The 22,514-nt window shown below is 37.4% G+C and overlaps 1 protein-coding gene across 3 annotated transcripts in view; it reads left to right on the forward strand.

Moving 5' to 3' along the window:
- Positions 1-22,152, forward strand: part of LOC122790524 (toll-like receptor 5) — a 650,422-nt gene extending 628,270 nt beyond the window's left edge. For all 3 annotated transcript variants that reach the window (XM_044058082.1, XM_044058076.1, XM_044058090.1), the window contains exon 4: positions 16,824-22,152. In XM_044058082.1, coding sequence (XP_043914017.1) covers positions 16,824-19,410 — 2,587 coding nt within the window. In that variant the 3' untranslated portion in view covers positions 19,411-22,152. The remainder of the gene's footprint in view (positions 1-16,823) is intronic.
- Positions 22,153-22,514: the final 362 nt, after the last annotated feature.

Consider the following 22,514-nt stretch of genomic DNA (forward strand, 5'->3'; position numbering starts at 1 on the left):
GTATATATTCATTTAATCCATGGCCTCTATCAGCCAATCTTACTATCCACTTAGCTTCAAGTTCTTCAGTGATGTTCAGTAGATCCCCCCCTTATACTCTCATAAGTTTTCCCTATAACTAGAAATTTAAAGATATGTTCCGTACCGTTATTAATGATGTGACTGGTTAGGGCATTCACTTTATTCTTTTTGTGAATGGCATACATATGTTCACTTATTCTTTCCTTCAGAGACCTGTCTGTCTTCCCTACATAGAAACTATGACACACTATGCAATGAGCCAAGTAAACTAGATGCTCGGTTTCACAGGTAGCCTTAATATCAAACTCATATGTCTTAAATTGGTCGGATGTTCAAAACCAGAACTACTGTCTATATATTTGGAGAAATTACATCTGCCACATTTTTCATGCTTTTATCTGTGGCTGACCTTATGGAGCCTTGTTTGCTATCACTAACCTTATGTTGACATAACTGTCTTTTCAAAGATTTATAGTTCTTCAGTGAATATTTAGGTTTCACATCTATTAGACTACTGATGTTCTTATCTAGTGTCAATATGTTCCAATGTTTCTCTTTCACATTCTTGTACATCCATGTATCTTTGGAGTGATAGAATGATATTCTAGTCTGTTTATTTTCTCTAATTCTGTCTCTCTGTCCATCATTAAAACCTTCCCTGTGTATCCTTACTCCTAGAAAACAACAGTTTAGCCTTTAAACATCTCTGTTTGCTCACTTCATTAATGCTGCTCTGTATATCATTAACATGATAGCCCCTTTCTACCAAGTCACTACTGGTTCGCTCTACTTGATGGACAAAGTCTTCATCTGTCACATTCAGTCTTGAAGCACTATAAAACTGATTCTGAATGAGGTTTTGAAAGATATAAGGGTGGTTCATACTATCCTTAACTAAAATATGGTTTAGATGGCATTCTTTCTTGTGCAATCGAGTAATCACAGTGCCATCATCTTTCTTTACAACACTGACATCTAAGAAATTCACTGTTGTCATAGAATATGTATATGTGAACTTCAAAAATATAGAGGTTTGATTAATATATTGTACACAATCTTTCAGTTCTTCACTGTTTCCTCTCCTCAAAATGAAGAGGTCATCTACAAACCTCCTCAAAGAATAAACTTTATCTGCATAGGGATACTGAAGGGTACAATATATTGTATAATATATTAATCAAACCTCTATATTTTTGAAGTTCACATACACATATTCTATGACAACAGTGAATTTCTTAGATGTCAGTGTTGTAAAGAAAGATGATGGCACTGTGATTACTCGATTGCCCAAGAAAAAATGCCATGTAAACCATCTTTTAGCTAAGGGTAGTATGCATCCCCCTTATATCTTTCGAAACGTCATTCAGAATCAGTTTTATAGAGCTTCAAGACTGAATGTGACAGGTGAAGACTTTGTCCATCAAGTAGAGTAAACCAGTAGTGACTTAGTAGAAAGGGGCTATCATGTTAATGATATACAGAGCAGCATTAATGAAGTGAGCAAACAGAGATGTTTAAAGGCTAAACCGTACTTTTCCAGGAGTAAGGATACCAGAGAAGGTTGAAATGATGGACAGAGAGATAGAATTAGAGAAAATAAACAAACTAGAATATCATTCTTTCACTCCAAAGATACATGGATGTACAAGAATGTGATAAAGAAACATTGGAACATACTGAAACTAGATAAGAACATCAGTAGTCTAATAGATGTGAAACCTAAATATTCACTGAAGAACTATAAATCTTTGAAAAGACAGTTATGTCAACCTAAGGTTAGTGATAGGAAGCAAGGCCCCATAAGGTCAGCTACAGATAAAGGTATGAAAAAGTGTGGCAGATGTAATTTCTCCAAATATATAGACAGTAGTAATAATGTCCTGAATTTTATACTAGTTTATGGAGCCCTAAAAATCTGCTGCCTTCAGTTAGCCATTCAGGCTCCACCCCCCCACCTAACTTAAATTTTGAAATCATTAACATATCTAAAAATGGCATGTTCATAAATACTAATGTTCATAATGACTAGACCAGTGTCTTTATTGAGTTTCATAAAATGAGCCCCTGCCATCTTTCTTAATTCACCTTAAAACCATCCTTATTTAAATTATAAACTAGCAGGTGGCTGAGCCAGTAAGTCCCTAATATCCTGATTACAAGCTGGCAAAAAGTTTTTAAACAGTTTTTTTTTTTTGCAGATAGTATCATTACCACGTGCACAGCTGGTAGTGGTTAGAATATAAAATTTAAATTTAATTTGCGAATGGAAAGTCTCAATTCAATTAGTGTATTAACTAAATTTCCATGCCCAGAAGGCAAAAAAGTCAAACTTTTAGAAAGGATATTTAAATGTTCAACAGTGAAAGTCTTACTACTCAAGTTATATTTTGCTACATATAATTCATTCACTTTCTCCATCTGCCTCATCACACATTTTTCCTGGTTGCCTTTCTGGTGTCGATGAGAAGTCAGTCTGCTGGCTGCCCCTGCTCCTCTGACCCACACATGATTGGCTGAGTCCTGTGATGTCAGATGAATATTCCGAATGGCCAACCTCTTGCTCTTTCTGGGTAGGGGGTTGGATAAAAAAACTGAAATGTTATTGGATGAATCTGTATCATGTATACCCTTACATCCATCATAGTTCCCAGGTTCGAGGTGATGATTAGAATTATCAAAAGTTTTAAAAAACATTCTTCAGAAGAAAAGCTACTATTTCAGCTTACTCTCTGTCATCCTGAGGTAATTTCTTGTATTTTCTCTCAATTATTGTTTTCACATGTTTGTGTTAAGTAAACTTACATGAGACCATTGTCATCCTTTAAAACCTTGAATATATTGGGTTACTGAAATTCTTGATCCAGTCTTTTAATTTCATTAAAAGAACACTGATTTTCGCATCGTCTTTAATAAGCAAATGTATTAAGTTACTACCTGTAAGATTAAACAGTTTATGCAGTTCATTGTATAATTTATCAGGAAATTTAAAGACTCTCAACCCTTTTGATACATGCCCTCTGTTGATACACATTTCTAAAAACAAATCTGTCATATGTAAGAGATTTAAATTTAAACAGACTCTTTTTCCAAGTTATGTAACCATTCCTTCATATTTTCAGTTCATAGGAAATTTTATACCCCTTTTCAGCTTGATTCTGTTCAAAAGTAATTTTGACAGCAGATAGCTGCATTCCTTTTCTCAAAACAGCCTCTGATCATGTCAGCATAAGCTTTTCACTACATAAAATGTATTTTCTTGTTATACATTTTATGTTCACTTTGTAACATAATTCATATAGTATATGGTAGTTAGTTATTACATGTATTTGTGCATTGCCTTCTACTTTGCTTGCCATGTATCCATTGTCATATTGTTATATAACTGCTTAGGTTAGTGTTAGCTCAGGTGGATGTAAAACATCCCACAGCATCCAATGAGAAGGATATGGGAAGTTCCCCTTATGCCCTAGCCAATTTTCCCTTAGTAGAAGAAATTCCCCCTCAGACCTCCCCTGAAAAAAGGCCACTGGCATATTGGGACTAACCCGGTCAACAAAGAGATAGACAGCTAGAAAGAAACAAAGAAACAAATAAACAAATAATAAAATAAAAAAACAATGCAACTCAAGTTGCTTCTGTATATCCCAGGCTGTGCATGAAGCTAGTAATTAATGATCATTACCCTATCTTAGTAAATAAAAATAAATAAATGTAGTGCATTCAATTGCCTGTTCAATAATATCTAGTATTAGCCAAAACTCCAGTATATCCATTTAGTTATAAAATCCATTTAAAGAGACAGCTGTGCTCCACACTCAGAAAATAATGTTGTGTTGGTTGATGTCTAACAGCTTTCCCCACCCATTTCTTAGTTACCAAAATAAATATGCATACTGACATCATGAAGTGAATACAACTTAGCACTGTCTTTGTAACATATAACTTTACTTAATTTTCTTTTTTCCTGAATATTATCCGTATAAATTCATAAGCCACATCTCTTAACTTGAGTGCATTTAAAATAATATTTCTGACTTGTAAAAGTTATAACAAAGGTCAGAAAAAGAAAAAAAGTACTTCTCATTTGTATAACAAAACTTCCTGAGATACTATATAATAGTGTATATACTGTAATCTCATATAGAATAAAAAAATCTTGTATCATGTTATATGTTTATTACTTGTCTCTCTCTCTCTCTCTCTCTCTCTATGTATATATATATATATATATATATATATATATATATATATATATGAGTTTATAATGAATAATTGCTGGTGAGTTTGATCAAAACTCAAAACATGGTGTTTACCCTTAATCATCACTAAATCATCCAAGAAAAGTAATTGCAAATGTAAAGCAATAGGTTACATTTGCTATTATGAAAAGTAAAACAAAGAACAGCTTTTTACATGGGAGGGCTCCACCTCCCTCAGCCCCAAAAATGAAATATACTAGCTCCAGGGTCATACATACTCGAAAAAAGGCAAAACCACTTGAATTATGTAATGTTCGATATAGTGAACTTCAACCATTTCATAATTCGACAAACTGTACCAGTGATGGAAATCACCACTGTTTCACCATGAGATTAAATGCACACAGAATTAATTTACTGTATATGGCATTCATATATATATATATATATATATATATATATATATATATATATATATATTCATTTATTTTACTGTTTGCTTTTAGATACAAATTTCTGTCACCACAAGTCCCTTTTGTCTTCATTCTCAGTGCCTAACTTGCTTCCAGAAAATCAGGACTCTCCTGCATCTTGCTACCATACAATTAAATGCAGAGTATAACAGATTGTTTGCTCACTTTTTTTTCCATAGCAACAATTAAGGAGGGATAATTGCCTTCTTACCAGCCCCTCCTCCTTTTGGCCTATCCAGGTCTCTTCGCCCTGCCCCTTGCTTCCTAGGTCCTCCTCCCTACCCCCCCTTCTACTTGTCAGTTACATACCTTCATCCTACTGATTCCAAACTGACTTACCAGTCTACCTATAACAGTGGTCAAAATTGAGAGGGAAGCGCAATCAGTGTATTTGTGCACAAACCCACGTTACTCACTCTGGCTAGATAGTATCCCAGATAATGTGACAGATACCAGAAAGAAGTAACCCAAGATTTCCCAGAAAGTCAAAACAGTGTGATGAGAAACCCGACATAGCTTGCTGCAGACAACAGAGGACATAATAATTAAATCATGCTATCATGTTTTCGTTGTATGTTGGAAGTGGATTAAAGGGAAGAGAAACAATTTGTGATAAGAAAAGTATGTCATTTAGATGGAGCTGTTCTTTAAGAAGGCTTATTTGTACTGTATTTCTTAAAAGCAGAAATTGTCCCAGAAGTTCTAATGCTTAAAAATAATTTAAGCACAGTAAAATAATGTTATTTCTGTTTTGTAAATGAAAGTGATAATGTACTGTGTGGGGTGATGGTGATTCTAATACAAAGGACTATTAAGACTGACAGCAATTAACATGCAGCCATGATAAAACAGTATCAGATAAAAAAGTGGAAAATGAATAAAATATTGCTTCTTAGACGATTTTGAAAGGGTTAAAATATTAAGGATGTTCAAGAATTGCTATGGCAAATCTTACTATAGTTCGTGTGTGCACTTTTTCATATAGGTTTGCTTACTATCACTGAGATAAAGGGGAATTTCCTAATAAAGTAACATCACTATAGCACTCACCTTATGAAAACACCTGAGCTCATTGTATGCCTTTGAACTAGTTGCTGATTGATCAGTTAAACACTCACAATAGCTACTTTGTAAAGTTTTATCATCCAGTTATATAGTCAATCAAAATGTTGCAACCTTGTGTCTAAGAAGTTACCATGCCCTGTATGTTGCTTTTATAACTACTAAACATATAAAAGTGGTTGAAAATGCCCAAAAGTTACTAATACCCTGTAGAAAGGCACCGGAAACCAGCTGGTCCACTCAACAGAAGTTTAATCCAAAATGCACATGAACACAGTGGTTTAAAAGTACAAAGCACATCAAGCACATAAACATTGTAAAAACTGTTCCCCTTACGTTTTCGTCTTACAAACTTCATCAGATAGGCATGTACTGTCCCAAAGGCCATGTTAAATACATTTTCAAATGGAAATTAACCAATAAGAAGCATCGATCAATTAAACAATTAGCAATGAAGGTTCAATTTAAATGAATTAAAATACAGACTGTATGAGATGAATGAAATAAAACCTGTAACATGAAATCAGTCTTAAAACTTTTGTAATGTAAAATTCATCAAGTAGGGTGTATTGTGTGAATTGTCCACATAAAATACTCATGTTATAAAACAATAAATATTTTATAAAAAGTTCTTATGAAAAATATAAAACCATGTAAAAATGGTAAAATAAGGTAGCATGGAATAGCAGCATCTAGTGGAAAAAGCAAGAATGATTACATAAATAAAAAAATAAAATGACTATATAAAATATATAAATATTTATATAAATATTGTTCTATAATTAATTTAATGTAATAATTGTCGTTATACTGTTGTGGTTTATAATTTAGCAGACCTGAGTTTCAGAACTGGCTTTAAAGCTACCATGTCATTTAACCCTGGATGGTTACTGGCATCCAGCACCAATTGCCAGTATAACTCCCTGTATTCAAGGTGGGTCTCCCAGGGTCCTCCCCTGCGGTCAGAGGGTACAACTTCTATCACAAAGAACTTAAACTCAGCATTTGCACATAATTGTGGGTGTTTGAACAGGGCATTGTTATCATTTTTCTTTCTTATATCATACCCATGCTCATATATTCTTTGTTTTGACTTTCTCTCTGTCTTAGCCACATAAAAAGAATCATATAACCCGCACAGGGCAGTATAAATGACACCTGTGGTACTGTAATTTGCAAAGTCTTTAGTCACAATATTTTTTTTCTACATTTTAAAAACAGGACATCTCCATTCCAGATCTTACAACATTGAGGACAATTTCCACACTTGTGTGTTCCTTTCTTGCTACTCGAACAAGTGTCATACTTTTGGTTGTGTGAACCTCCTTCTAGTATATTTTTGATGTTACAGACGATTTTATGTACATAGTTAAGTGGTTTCTCAAATATGCAGTTTAAATCTGATAACCTGGCAAACCTGTTCCATTCATTGTTTATTACCCTTTTCACTAAATTAGTTTCACCACTATAAGTAATGACTAGGGCATATGGAAATTTAACCCAGTCATCATCACCATCACCATTAAATGTGGCCATATCCAAAGAAGGCAGAGTTTTACCCAAGATGGGAGCAAATCTGTGAACCCTGGCCTCTATGACTTCTGTGTAAACTTCATATAACAAATCACCAGGGTAACCTCTAGCCTTAAACATTTCCATAATGTATTTACACTCGCTCATCAGAGGTCATTCTACTAGCCCTCACCAACTGACCTTTTATTACCCCTCTTTTCTGATGTGGTGGGTGGGCACTAGTGTAATGTAAATAGTAATTAGAAAAGGCCTGTTTCCTATGTATCCTAGATTTAAAACCATTTCCAAAATCTCTGTATATTGAAATCCAAGTAAACCAACTCAGTATTACTTATTTGATATGTAAAATGTAAAAGACTAGTAGTGTTGGTAATGTATTCCAGAAATTCCAGAAATTTGTTTTCTGAGTTGTTCCAAAACAGACATATATCATCAAGAAAATGTCCATAAAGGTTCCAGTGACTTTTAAAGTCTGAAGTAAAAATGTATTTATTCTCCCAATATAAAAGAATAATGTTTGCATAAATGGGGGCACAATGTGCCCCCATTGCTACTCCCTTCAATTGTTTAAAATACTCACCCTGAAAGAATATAAAGTTGTTCTTCAGGACCAAATCCATCAAAATTGTTCAAGTACGAAATACATTGAAGGGAATAGTGTGACTCTCAGCTAAAAATTCCTCAAACCATAAGAGACCTACATCATGTGGAATGCATGTAAATAAGTCTACAACATCCAATGTGATAAAACTCTGTGTACTGCTTAAGTTGGTATTGTCTATACATCTTAAAAAGTCCCAGGAGTCTTTTAAAATGTTGGCATTGTTTAAAACCATTGTTTTAAGTTTTAGATCTATATATTTAGCTAAAGGTGCCATCACTGATCCAGCGGCCGAGACAATAGGCCTAAGTGGTGGGTTCAAGGTGTTTTTGTGCACCTTGGGTATGCCAAAAATAGAGGGAACTCTGGGTTTATCAACCTTTAAAAAATTATATGTCTCCATGTCTATGAGCCCCTCGAGCAGTAAATCATTTAAGCACATTTGTATTTTCTTGTACGCAATGTTGACTTCATTCAAAGACACTCTAGCATAAATTTCTTCATCATTGAGTATGTCCAGCATTTTACCTTCATAAACAATGTGTTCCATTAAAAGAACCCCCCCACACCTTTGTCCAGCTTCATAATTCTAAGATTTTTGTTTTTCTTAGATTCCTGCAAAATTTTTCCCTCTTCCATTGTTAAGTTAGGGGTCACTCTATTGTACATAAGCTGTTCCCTTAACTCCTTTTCCACCAATGATTCAAAGTTTTTGAGCTGGGGATGTAGAGGTGGGTTAAAAGTACTTCTTTTACTTAAAGGGTTGCGTGTGTTAATCCTCTCCTGTCCGTTGAAAAATAATTCCAAATGTTTCTGTCTAATAAGTAATTTAAAATCAACTAACTGATTCACAATCTTGGCTTTGACCCTGGGTATAAAAGTAAAACCTTTTAAAAACAAGTTTAAATGTCCTTTGCTAATAATGGTGTTGGTGTAATTAAAAATGTTAAAACCATTGTAAGTAAAAATACAACCATCTTGTAATATTTCGTCCTGAGTGTCTACCTCCAATACACCCTGTCTGGTGGTTCCCACCCCTTCTGCATATGATTCCCATACCTGAAATTTACAGGGTCCTTTCTCTTTAGTCTTTCCGACCTCCTCGGGGGTGGAAAATCTAAAGGGCCCTCTATGTTTAAACCTTCTTGATTATTTTCATTATTGGTTTCAGTACATGCCCATCTTTCATCATTTCCCCCCCCATTAGAATAGTTATTAAAATCGCTGTTTGCCCTGTATACTTTGGGCTTAGGGTAATGAGTGTGATGGCTATACTCATTTGTGTCCCTTTCAATTTTCTTAATTTCCTCTCCTGTATCTTTTTACACTTTAATTCAATGTTATTCAACACAGCAAAATATTTCTCCTTTTCAGGTCTATGCTGAAAAGTAACTCATTCAATATTAGTAGTGTCAATCTGATTAAAATACTTTCCATCTCAGCCTCATTGTTTCTAATGATGGCTTTCATTACATCAGCACCACATCTATCAAAAGCCTTTAACAAATCCTGATGAAACTGTGACCCTTCTTTCACATTATTAGGGTACTTACATACTCTTAAGCCCTTGGGAGCAATATTTAAATGTAGACAATTGTTTGTTACTTTTCAGCATAGACACTGAAAAGGAGAATATTTTACTATGTTGAATAACACTGAACGTAAGGGGAACTGTTTTTACAATGTTTATGTGCTTGATGTGCTTTGTGCTTTTAAACCACTGTGTTCATGTGCATTTTGGATTAAACTTCTGTTGAGTGGACAAGCTGGTTTCTGGTGCCTTTCTACAGGCTTTCTACAGGCTTTTATAACTACATCTTACATTATTAATCCATTTCCTACAAAGTCCTAGAGTGATTAGTATACTTACATGGAAAGATTTCAGCCCTGTGTACTGCAATTTAAAATTAGTAATGTAAGGGGGTGCAACAGTTATCCAAATAAACCCCATATTGTTCTTATTTCAGATGACATACACATGCAAAATCATTGTGAGAAGATGACAAAAGGTATCATAGGAATACTTTTTTTAATTTGCTTATTTGTTAACTAGGTAAATGAACTGATCTTTCTTAGGCCTTTCTCAGTTACAACATGGGCAACAGTGGTAAGGGTATATGCAGTATAAGAATATGGACAGTCTAGAATGACCAGTCAACTAGCATGTTTTTGGGAGGTAGGAATGCCTCAGAAATATCTAAAGAAAGTTCACACAGGCAAAAGGAGAAGAGGCTGGCTCTACATGAGCAGTCATCGTAGGTCAGGACTGAACCACAAACCATGGAGATGTAAGGAAGGAACCTTAACTGCAAAAGCACTATGCTGGAATGTATTCAACTGTATAATGTGAGGCTTTACCACTAAACAAACCAAAACAAAAATTAAGAAAGAATGCAGAGTTGTTAGTCTCTATATATATTATTGAGGCTTTCCAAAGGTGAACCACCAAGGCCCTACAAGACAAGTGCCACAATATTTAACGCTGAAAGATTTTTGGAGGTTATGTATTGAGGAAAGGATGGAGGGGGTTGACAAGATATAGTCATTCAGAAATCTTTGTGAAATCAGTAATCATCAGGAGAACAACTCTTGAGACAAAAGGACTGAACTCATACATGCTAGCACTAGTTGAAAATAGAGTGAAGATGATTTGAGCTATTTGAAGAAAGATTTCTCCCTAAGACAGTTGTGCATGCTTAGAACAGCTTCTCACAAAAGTAGATGGATTCTTCTTAAAATTATAAACTATGTCCTTCCATTCAATGTTGCAGTATTCTTTGCATATGGTTTGTATTCCGCCCAACGACCCAACATCCTGCCTGTGTACAAAAGCTTAGAGCCACTGCCTGTACATGGGATGTCGCATGCAGGTACAGACGTCAGCCATAAAAGGGACGTCCACATGTACCATCTTCAGAACTTTTTCGCCACCATTCGGAAAGGTTGACTCATACATTTGGTATGCCATTGGATCCCATTGGTTCATCTTACATCTTCAGATAAGTATTCCATATTGGATTTAATATATTGCTACTGCCTTTTGTTTTGTTAATGTCATCCAGGAAGGGCAAGTGTAGCTGTGGAAGGTAAATTCCACATAAAGATAGTCACGAGTTGTGCTTGTTTTGCTTAGGGCCTACTCACGACCACTGGTCCTGCTCTGTTTGTCAGGCCTTCATTCCCAAAACATTGTGCAGTTGCCTGTCGGCCTTGAATCTATACTTAGAAAACCAAAGACTCAAACGTCTGGATAGGGATGCTATGGAAAGTTCCGCAAGTGCTTCTGAGCCATGTGTAAAGAGGAAGGTCAGCAAGGCTAGGCCTCGATTCCTCTTTAGGTGTGCCTACTCCCTCCGACATACCCCTTGAGGTTGATGAAAACCCGGTAGTGTGACGGGAGGTAAGGTCCACTCCCTCAGCAGGTACCAAGATGGAAGCTATCAGGAGTGTGAATCCTAGCACATCTGAGGCTATGCAAATGTCCAGTTTGGACGACTTGGCAGAACCGCGGCAAGTTATTGCAGAAGGCTCAGGAACTGTTCCAGTTCTTTGTCCAAAGAACTGTTGGAGGTTAGGCCTACATCCGCCATCTCTCCCCAACAGAATAAGCATGTGAAAATGAAGCAAAAGACTAGGCATGTTTCCGCTCCTTCTACCCCAGCGTCAGATTGGGATGTTTTTTATTAAGGCCCCGATGACTTTGAGGCCTCCTGCTTTGACTTCTCCTATAGCTGGCCTGGCCTTTGCCTCTTCTCCAGTGCAGCCATCAGGGTCTCAAGGCTTACTTCAGGAGAGCCTGCAGAACTCCATATTCATGACGCAGACTCTGAGGAGTTTTCATTTGATGAAGACTCTTTAGCATACTCCACTCAAATTCACTCTACACTGGAATATGCTTCCCCAGAGGAGGAGTCTAAGGTGGGGAATTCTGCCATGGAAGAGCTTTCCTTTGGGAAAACTATTAATAAGATGAGGGAGTTCTTTAAGTGGGATTCTTCTCAAATCTCAGAAGATATATTATGAGCTTCTTCATTTGGAGGCCCCTGCTCCTTCAGCAGTCCCTCCAGTACTGCCAGCTTTTTTAGATGTTTTTAAAGCAGCATCTAAGACCCCTGATTCCTAACCCCTACCCCAAAGAGGCATGATCATTTTTATAAGATCCCTGAGGATTGCAAGTTACTTTTTAAATGACCCTCAGCTGACCTTGCTGTGGTTTCCATCACCTCAGATAAGTCCTCATGGTTATCTCCCTCTACCAAGTTGCTTCCTTCGATAAGGAAAGTAAAATTTTGGAAAGGTTGGGCAAGCAGGTATATACCTCATCTACCTTGGCTTTTAGGGCAATTAATTACCAGACACACATGTCCAGGTATGCTCTGGCTTTGCTTACTCAGGCCACCTAGGCTCTTTTCCTTTGCCAGATTCAGAGCTAAATCTCTGGCCCTTTCTCCACTATCATCCTCCTCTCAGGTAGCTAGACACTCTACCAAATGTAGTTACAATGCAGTGGAGGCCTCTGCCAGAGCAGTAGCTTCTGCTTCTGTTCTCAGAAGACACTCCTGGCTACATCTCCAGACACTCCTCTAGACAATTCCTCCCTAATTGGGAAAGCAGCTGCAGAGTTATTTAAATCACTGCAGGAAAAAGGTAAGGAACTCCAGGATTTGAAACCCTTACTGGTTTCACCAGTTCCAAAATTTCATAGAAATTTCCCTGCCAAGACTCCTTTTGTCAGGAAACCTGCTAATTCTTCCACTTCTGTTCCTTCTGGAACTAGACCCCACAAGTCTTCTTGGAGACATCCACAGGCCAAGGCTGTTACTCCTACAGCTGCTGTTGTTGCCCCTCCTCAGAAGCCCTTTCAGCCCAAAGTCCTCTGTGACATTCTGCACCCTCTTCCAAGTCATACTCCTTTGTCTCTTCACCTCTCCCTTTCCCTGCCAGCTTGGATGGAAATCACTCGGGGCTCCTGGGTGATTTCAGTTATCCAAAACAGATACTTTATGACATGGAAGACCCCCTTCCATTTTAGAGAATACACCAACTTCCCTTCAGTCAACTGCACCTGTTTCACTTGATACTGGATCAATTTTCCAGCTAAGGCACCATTCAGTCTGTCCGTCCAGACCAACAGGGGAGGGGATTCTATTCCAGGATGTTTCTAGTTTCAAGGAAAGATGGCCCTTGGAGGCCTATCGTAGATCTTTCCCTATTAAACATCTTCCTGGTGGTGCCTTCTTTCAGAATGCTATCCGAGCCTACTCTCCTGGTCCTGGTCCCCCTCAAGCTTTCTTAGCTTCTCTGGACCTCAAGGATGCATTCCTGTATATCCCTATCTATCCTCTCTTCAGAAGGTTTTTGCATTTCTTGGTGGGTTCTTTGCACTTTCAATTTACAGCCTTGCTCTTTGGTCTTTCTACTGTTCCAAGGGTATTCACAAAGTGCCTAGCCCCAGTCATTATCTATTTAAGTCACAAAGGACTTCAGGTTTACTCATATTTAGACTATCTGCTATTTCTGGCCAACAGCCCAGACCTCATAACCAAACATCTGAACCTTTCTGCAGACACGTAGGTTTACCCCGGCTATCACTTCTGTGTCACTGTTAGACAGAGGCACAGTATACTAACCTCAAAAAAGGCATAGCAAAATTAATTTAAAATGGGTGGCGAAAGCCAAACACACTCTGGCTAGGCTTATAAATGCCCTAGGGCAGATAGCCTAGTATGAACCTATGACACTGGCTTTCACAATAAATCTCAAAAAGTCATGCCTCACCAAGTCAGGATCTTTTATTCCTGGGGTGCAGGTTCCGCACAGATTTAATGATGTTTTTTCTTCCTGTGGAGAAAGCAACCTGTCTCAGGGCATTCATGGAGGCACTTCTGCCTCTTCCTTCCATCATGGCCAGAGAGTTTCTGAGATTGCTAGGGTTCATGGCCACTACTAGTCGTATGCTGCCCTTTGCAAAGCTACACAGAAAAGGTTCCAGTGGTTTCTAAAGACAGTTTGGTCCCAGCATGCTCATCCCTTAGATGTTATGATTCCCTTTCTTCCCTGCCTGAAGGCAGAGTTAGGTTGGTGGATGCAGCAACTCAATCAGAACCCTGGTCTGCCTCTTCAGGTTTCTCAACCAGCTCAGCAACTCTTCACAGATGCCTTAGACTTGGGTTGGGGAGTAACCTTTGCTTCCAGGAAAGTTTAGGGCCTTTGGTTCCCTTCTCAAAGGAAGGAACATATCAACATCAGGGAAATGAGGGCTTTACTTTTAGCCTTATAGACCTTTCACCCTCTGTTCTTGCCATGACCCCTAAAGATCCTCACAGACAATACCATGGTCCTTTGGTGCTTAAACAAGCAGGGGGGTACAAAATCTAATCTTCTCTGTCACGTGGCCATCAAAGCTTGGGAATTGGCTGCCCTGTACAAAGTGACTCTGCATGCTGTGCACCTTCCCTCAGCTCAGAACTTGGTGGCAGGCTCACTAAGCAGATCCATGATACAGCCTCACGAGTGGATACTTCACAGGGATGTGTTTCTGGATCTAGTTCGCCAGTGAGGTATTCCAGAACTGGACCTTTTTGCCTCCCCTATGAATAGACAACTTCCTTGCTTTTATGCCAGGTTCCCTCACCCTCAAGTGTGGAAGGTAGACACTCTTTCATTTTCATTGAAGGGGATGTTTCCCCCTTTTCCCCTTAATTCAGAAAGTCCTGTTGAAAATTCTACAGGACAAACCCAAAATCTTATTAGTGACTCCCTTTTGGCCAAGACAGCACTAGTTCCCTCTTCTTTTGCAATTAGCCAATGGTCATCACTACAAGTTACCTCACTGGACAGACCTGCTCACTCAGGACAAGGGATCATTGATTAACCCACATTTGCCAACTCTACAACTGACCCTGTGGGTGATCAACTTTTGATCCCTTTCAGGCACCTATTCTCTAAGGATGTGTTAAGGGTTTTGCAGGAGGCCAGGAAACCAACTACTAGAAAATCTTATATTTCCAAGTGGAGAAGATTTTCTGTTTGGTACCAAAAAAGGAAAGTGGATCCTTTTGGTGTGGGCATTCCCCTAATATTTTCTTACCTGTGTGAGTTGCTCAACAGTGATTTCTCTTACTCCTCATTTAAAGTCCACTGTTCCACATTGTCTGCCTGCTTGCCTTTGACTTCCCCCTTAGCTTCCAGGTTAGAAGTTAAGCTTTTTCTAAAAGGCATCCTACACTTAAGACCCCACAGGAAACCAGTTCCTCCTCCTTGGGATCTCAACTATGCATTGAAAAAGCTTACCCAGGTCCCTTTTGAACCATCAGCTTCTGCTTCCCTCAAGTTTTGCACATGGAAAACTGTGCTTCTTATAGCCTTAACCTCTGCCAGAAGGGTTTCTAAAATTCAGGCATTGACGTCTTCACCTCCCTTTCTGGTCTTCCATAAGGACAGAGCATCTTTGAGAACTAACCGTACCTTCATGCCAAAAGTGGTGAATCAGTTGTCACTTAATCAGTCTATCCAATTGCCTGTCTTCTTCCCTTCACATCAGTCCTCTAGTGAGAGGATTTTACATACCTTAGATGTGCACAGACAACTCAGATTTTACCTTGACAAGACAAAGTCTATCAGGAAGTCTAAACAACCTTTTGTGTCATTTCATCCCAGGGCTCTGGGCTTGCCTGTGTCCAGACAAACTTTTTCCACATGGATCTCTAAAGCAATTGTGTTTTGCTATGAATTCCATGGAATGTCCTTATCAGCATTTGTCAAGGCCCATTCCACTAGGTCAGTTGCATCCTTAGGGGCCTTCTTTAAGGGTCTAGATGCCCATTCTATCTTGGAAGCTGCCACCTGGACAGCTGTTCACACCTTTACGAAACATTACACATTGGACACTATTTCTAGATCTAGGGAAGGATTTGCTGGGGCAGTTCTGCATAGATTCTTGGAAACTGCTTCCTCTTGGTTTCCTCTTCTCTACCCTCCTCCCTGGATCCTCTTTCAGCTCTTGCATTCTCCCATATGTAAAGAATACTGTAACATTGAATAGCAGGACATAGAATCGTTGTGTAAAATCTTACCATAAGCATAGATGTACTTCTCTTCTATGTTGCAGTATTCTACCCTTCCTGCCATTCCCCCTGCAGCTTGCTCTTTTCTAGGATGAGCTCCCCAGGCTCCCTTTGGATTTCCTTCCTTATGGGGCTTTTTATTCTGAAGATGGTACGTGCGGACATCCCTTTTATAGCTGATATTGTCTGTGCCTGTGTGCGATGTCCCACGTACAGGCAGTGGCTCTAACCTTTTGTATACAGGCTGGACATCGGGTCATTGGGTGGAATACAACTCATATGTAAAGAATATTGCAACATAGAAGAGAAGGACAACTATGGTTATGGTAAGATTTTACACAACTCTTCTTTCCTGAGACAAGAAATGATTCTTTGTAGGTTGCTTAAAGGACAGTTAGGTGGAGGATGACTGTAGAGGTCCTTATCTCTCATCATGCTGTGTTCTTTTAAATGAAGCTGTCATAACATGTTAATTTACCTGAAGGTAGTGCAATGAGAAAAGACAGCCTGCAGAGAAATGTACTGTATACATTTGTAAGTACTTAGATGCCAAGAGTAATAAAATAAATATGGATGTTGCATATATCTGTAAATTAGAGACATATGATATTGCTATAATGCCAGATCAATAGGCTGCATGAAACATAAATACATCTGTGCAAGACACAGAGTCATGGTATTGACAGCGTATGTATTATCTTTTTAAACTAGACAGGGAGCAGTTTATTCACTAAGGGTGCACCTTTATACTGAGAATTTTCCATTTGAGTCTGCCAAGGTGTCCATTCTTAATTAAATGAATTCAGATGATTGTAATGTATATTCCACTGCATTTATCTGAACTTACATAGCTTTGTTCTTTATTTAGGAGCACAGTGTCTTTGCGTCCCTTTCTGCTGTTCTTGATGTCTTCTGTGGTGTCTGCATCACCATTTGTGGAATCTCCTTGTAAAATAAAGGGCACGACTGTGAACTGTACAGAAAAAAATCTCACAGAGGTTCCATCTGTCCCAAATGATACAGCTGAGCTCATTTTGAATTTCAACTGGATCCAGGAAGTCTCACAAACATTTTTCCCTAAACTGCAACAACTGACTGTTTTATATCTTGCAGATCAACATACCAAAAGAGTCAGTATAAGGAAAGAGGCTTTTAAAAATGTTTTGCATTTGATTTACTTAGATCTTTCAGGTAACATGATTCTTGTTCTTGACCCTGATGCATTTGTTGGTTTGACATACTTGAGTCACCTCAGTTTAGGTTATGCTGGACTTAATAGCTCCATCCTAGAAACTGACTACTTTCATGATTTAGTTTCCTTAGAAACTTTAAACCTTCATGGGAACAATATAGATCAGTTGAAACTTAATCCATTGTTTTCTAATCTCAGCTTTTTTCATACTTTAAACCTAACACAAAACAAGCTATATGACATCTGTGAATCAGATATGAGCAGCCTTCAAGGAAAGAAATCTTTCCTCCTTGACATCTCAGGGAACCAGTTATATCACATGAAACAAGATAACAGAACAAAAGAATGTCCCAACCCTTTCTGGAATATTTTCTTTGATAGGATAGGTCTTGCTGATAATAAATTAAGCACTGATGCTTTGCAACAGATTCTGTCACTTATCCGTGGAACCATAATGCATCATGTAATTCTATGCTCAAACAGGATTGGAAAAGGTTATGGAATCCAAAGTACAGATCCAGATATTCAAACCTTTACTGGCTTTGCAAACAGTCTTGTGAAGATTCTGGATTTATCAAATTGCTTTATAGTTTCTTTAAATACTGGTGTCTTTAACAAATTAAGCCATTTGGAGCAGCTCTTTTTAGAAGGCAATAGAATTTTTATAATTCAGGAGGATGCATTTTCTGGCCTTTACAATTTGAAGATGCTGGATCTCTCAAGAAATCTTTTTGGTGAAATTTATGACTATACTTTTAGGGGTCTTGACAATATTATGCATATTAATTTGTCTGTGAACAGTATTGGATTTATTCAGAAAAATACCTTTGATTCAACCCATTTACAGACATTAGACCTTAATAATAATGCTATTAGTACCCTTCATTTTGAACTGACAAATGTTACCTGTTTTAATGTAAGCTCCAATAAAATCAGCAGCAAGTCTATCTACCCAATGCCATGTGCAGCACAAATTGATTTCTCTAGAAATGTATTTAAAGATCTTGAAATTTTTGCTACAATTATGGGATGTTCCCAAGTCCAACGCATCTGGCTAAATGAAAATAAGCTATCCATGTGTTTCTTAAAGAGATTTAAAATTTCAGTAAATAACCAATTGCTATTTCTTGACCTCTCAAAAAATAACTTGGGCCTTATCTGGAATGCATATGTGTGTTTGGACATGTTTCAAAATCTTGGCAAGCTAGAAACTCTCAATTTGAGTCATAATTCATTGACATTTCTTCCACAAGTTATCTTTGGAGGCTTGTTGTCACTAAAAGAGCTTTGTTTGTCCTTCAACAAGCTATTTGACTTTACTTATGCCATTTTCCCTAACACCCTGATTAGGCTGGATATTTCATATAACCAGCTGATGGTACCAAATCCTGATGTCTTTAGTTTCATCCCCGTGATCAACCTAGGAGAAAATCCATATGTTTGTCAATGCTCACTGGAGGACTTTGTAATATGGGTAAAAGAAAACAACATATCCACTGAACACATGTACTGTACTTTTCCACTTCATTTGTACAAAAGTCCACTCGATACAGTTTTGTCAGAATGCGTAAAGGATGATGAAAGATTTGTGCAAGGTATAAGACTATCTCTTTTTGTCACCACTCTGGCATTGTTAACAATTTTCAATGTATCTGTTATTATTCTGGTACGTGGCCGTGGCTTTTGTTATGCCTGGTATAAAGCGATACAAAAAGCACTGTCTTATGGGTCTACAAGGCAGCATGACAGAGGAGAGCATAAATATGATGCGTATTTGTGTTTTAACAGAAGGGACATGAAATGGGTGCAAAGTGCATTATTACAGCACCTGGATTCCCAGTTCTCAGAACAAAATCAATTCCTGCTGTGCTTTGAAGAACGAGACTTTATTCCAGGTGCGGACCATATCACTAATATTAAAGATGCCATCTGGAATAGCAAGAAGACCATCTGCATAGTGACAAGACAATTTCTGAAGGACGGGTTGTGCATTCAAGCCTTCAACATTGCTCAGAGCAGATATTTCTACGATTCAGTAGATGTAATTATCATGCTGGTAGTTGGGAGACTGCCAAAGTATAAGATAATGAAATGCAAACCACTTAGGACCTTTGTGGAAAAGAGACAGTATATTCGATGGCCAGAAGAGGATCAGGGTATTAGCTATTTTGTAGATAAATTGGGTTCTCTGTTACTAAATAATAAAAAGATGAAAAAGAAAAATGCTGGCATCAGATTGCAACATATAAAAACAATAACATAATGGTCAAAACTGCAATGTTACATTACATTTCATACTTTATAAACAGTTGGAAATGTTTGCTTGAATGCTGAAACAAAGTGCTATACATGCTCACACTCCCGTTTAGGTTCAAATTGGATGTGTATGACCCCAGATAGTTGAGTACAGATTCAAATGCAGCTTGCATCTGCACTCACAATTTGAAACAAAGCAGCCCTGATGCTGTCTTTAGATGTAGTGGTACTCAGGACATAGAGAAACTATAGAGTATGACAGAAGGCAGCCATGATTGTTAACCATGTTCAGTCTTAACATATATGTGCTTGTTCCCAAGTACAAATATGGAATGTTATTAACTTCTGGGAATGTCTTCTAAATCTGGACACATCCTATGATCAGCATGATCAGATGCTTCCAGGTCAACAAATTTAGATGAAAGCTCCATATTTCATAAATGCCCCCCCCCCCCAAAAAAAATGCATTAAAACATCATGCTTCACTCCCTGTACAGAATATCTGCAACCTCTGTGAGGTACACATTAGCAGCAAGGCACTTTATTCAGACCTGTCCAGTGTCCTTGTTCAGGAGGAATGTTCCTATTTTCATGCCTAATTTGCCCCTCCACATAATGTACCTATTTTGGCGGTGTGCCCCTATTTTGAGGATTGCTGTACCCCTTCATACAATTTTCTGACTCTCCCTACTCACGTGTGATTTTTGAAGCTGTCTAATACACAGAAAACCCCAATAAATAACCAACTTACCTATGGCACCAATAATCTAAAGTAAGAAGTCACACCTGTCACACCTCTTACATCCTCATTTTGTGGAATGAAAAATAAATGACCTTGTGTTGTAGAACTGTGCAGTAGAGTTCATTAAAATTTACAGATTTTACATTGTCTGTTTAATACTTTGTTTATATTTTCCATTATTTGTAGCACTGTTTTTTTAATGTTTCTGAGTAGTATCCCACATTCCTACTGGAAGTAGGAAGAGTTTATATGCTGTTTGGTATTCAAATTTTATGCTAGCTACATGTCCAGACTTTTGTCTAGTTGTCCCTATTTTCCAGGGCCTTTGTTCCTATTTTCAAAGCCTGCTAGTTGAAAGGTGTGACTTTATCACATATGTCTGTTTTTATATTTATCAGATAATATGTTCTGTTGTAAAACTGCATTGCAGACTTTGGGAACTGTAAATCAGAGTAATGGTAGCATGGACTCGATTGAGTTGCATTGTTGAAAGCAGTGTTAATATTTTGGGGTTTCAAACAGACAAGTTCTGACTGAGCCTGTTGTTATGCAAGTCAGTATGTTATTTATGGCCAGAATGGATAGCTGGAGCTGTTGATACTTCATAAAGCATTTTACTTTGTGTGTGTTTTTTATTGGGGGAAGGAAGCTCCTGTTCCTTTTGCGGTGTTTAAAGTTAGAATGAAATGTAACTCTTCACACTGGATGGGAAATGATTGAATTAATGAACATTTAATGTGATTAGTACAATGTTTATTGTATCAAAAACTGCATTGTTTGTAGTATATTGATATATTGTTCTTGCACGTGTAAATATGTCCACATATATACTTGAGTTGCATAAGAGTGTGTGTCTGTGTATTTAAGTTATTGGCATCATAACTGATGAAGGACTAGGTTTTACTTGTGCCACAGATGTCTTTGTTTCCTCTGAATACATATACAATCCCTTTGGGTTGGAATAATATGATCTTCCTTACTGGCAAGATAAAACATTATACTACACAGCTGGACTGTCCTGTTCAGAAGTCTTCAGTAATAGCTACATATTTTATAATACTCTTCTATTTGATCCCATTTGCATAGTTTGTGTCTATTCTTCGATTAATATTTGTGTAGCATAATTGTGGAATGCCTTTCAGAATTTGAAATTGCCTGCCATGGTTGTGTTAGACCCTGTCTATTCAAATTAAACATTCTGATTTGTAGTTTTTATTGTGAAGGATGACTCTTGCTTTGGTCAAATGTTTCTGCAAAATCCTCTGCCATTTAAGATTTTGGCATGTGAATGCATTTTTATTTTTCTTAATACTGATGTTAACTTTTTCAAAGCAAATTATTTCAGCAATGCCTCTCTTAGCTCTTTGTGTTCCCTGATGCTTTATTTCAGGTGCATTTTCATGTCGTGTTCGCAGATGTATCTCAGCATCTAGGAGTAAAATCATGTCAACATCAATCACAGCAGATGTTTTCACAGCAGTGCATCATCGTTGATTCCAGAGTTCTAGTGAAATAATCATTTGCAGAGGTGTAATGGCATGTTTGGAAGTATTACTGTTACAAAAATAGTATGTAGCATAGTATTATGAACATAGATTACATTATAGCAGAAGAGTCTTATATGTTTCGTAGTCTTAAATGGTAGACTTGTTTGTTTCTTCTGTCTACTAAAATGTTTATTTATCCTCCCAAAATAATGTTTTTCTCTCAGCGCCTTTATTGCAGAGTTTAATCATATGATTTGTCATTAATTTTTGAGACCATGTACTGTGTTGAACATTTTGTTGCAAACTATCGACATTTAAAATATTTATTAATTTGTTTTTTGCATTTCTTGAATTATTGTCTTCAAGTTTTGATGAGTTTCAATATTTTCAGAACTTATTCTTCACTTTCATTTTTCTATTCTCTGACCAGAAAATAATACATTTCAAGAATATGTATTGAAGCTGTCTTAAATGCAAGTGTCCTGCCTTATCAGAAAATAAAAATATATATATATGTTTTCAAATAAGCAGCTTACTGCCTCATGCTTTACTTTAAATTAAAATAGCCTGCTGACTACAGAACATTCGTTTTTGAATTTCCACTACTGTCAAATCTGCTTTATAATGAAGTGATGGGCCAATGTTTTTTTAACCATAGTCATGTGATTTGTTTAACCTAACATCAACAAATTGGCTTTGTTCAAACACAGTCCAGTAAGTACAAAATTCAACAACTGAAAATATAGTAAGCAAAATCAACTGAGTGTTGCCCTTCTCCTTCTTCAGTGTCATTGTTATCTTCTGAGTTACGATACAAAAATAGGGAGTGAGGGCATTGTCTTTTCTGTTTGACAAATATATCATTGGCACATTGGTGTATAT

This window comes from Protopterus annectens, chromosome 1.part2, assembly GCF_019279795.1.
Source record: "Protopterus annectens isolate FY-2018-M chromosome 1.part2, PAN1.0, whole genome shotgun sequence".
Classification (NCBI taxonomy): Eukaryota; Metazoa; Chordata; order Ceratodontiformes; family Protopteridae; genus Protopterus; species Protopterus annectens.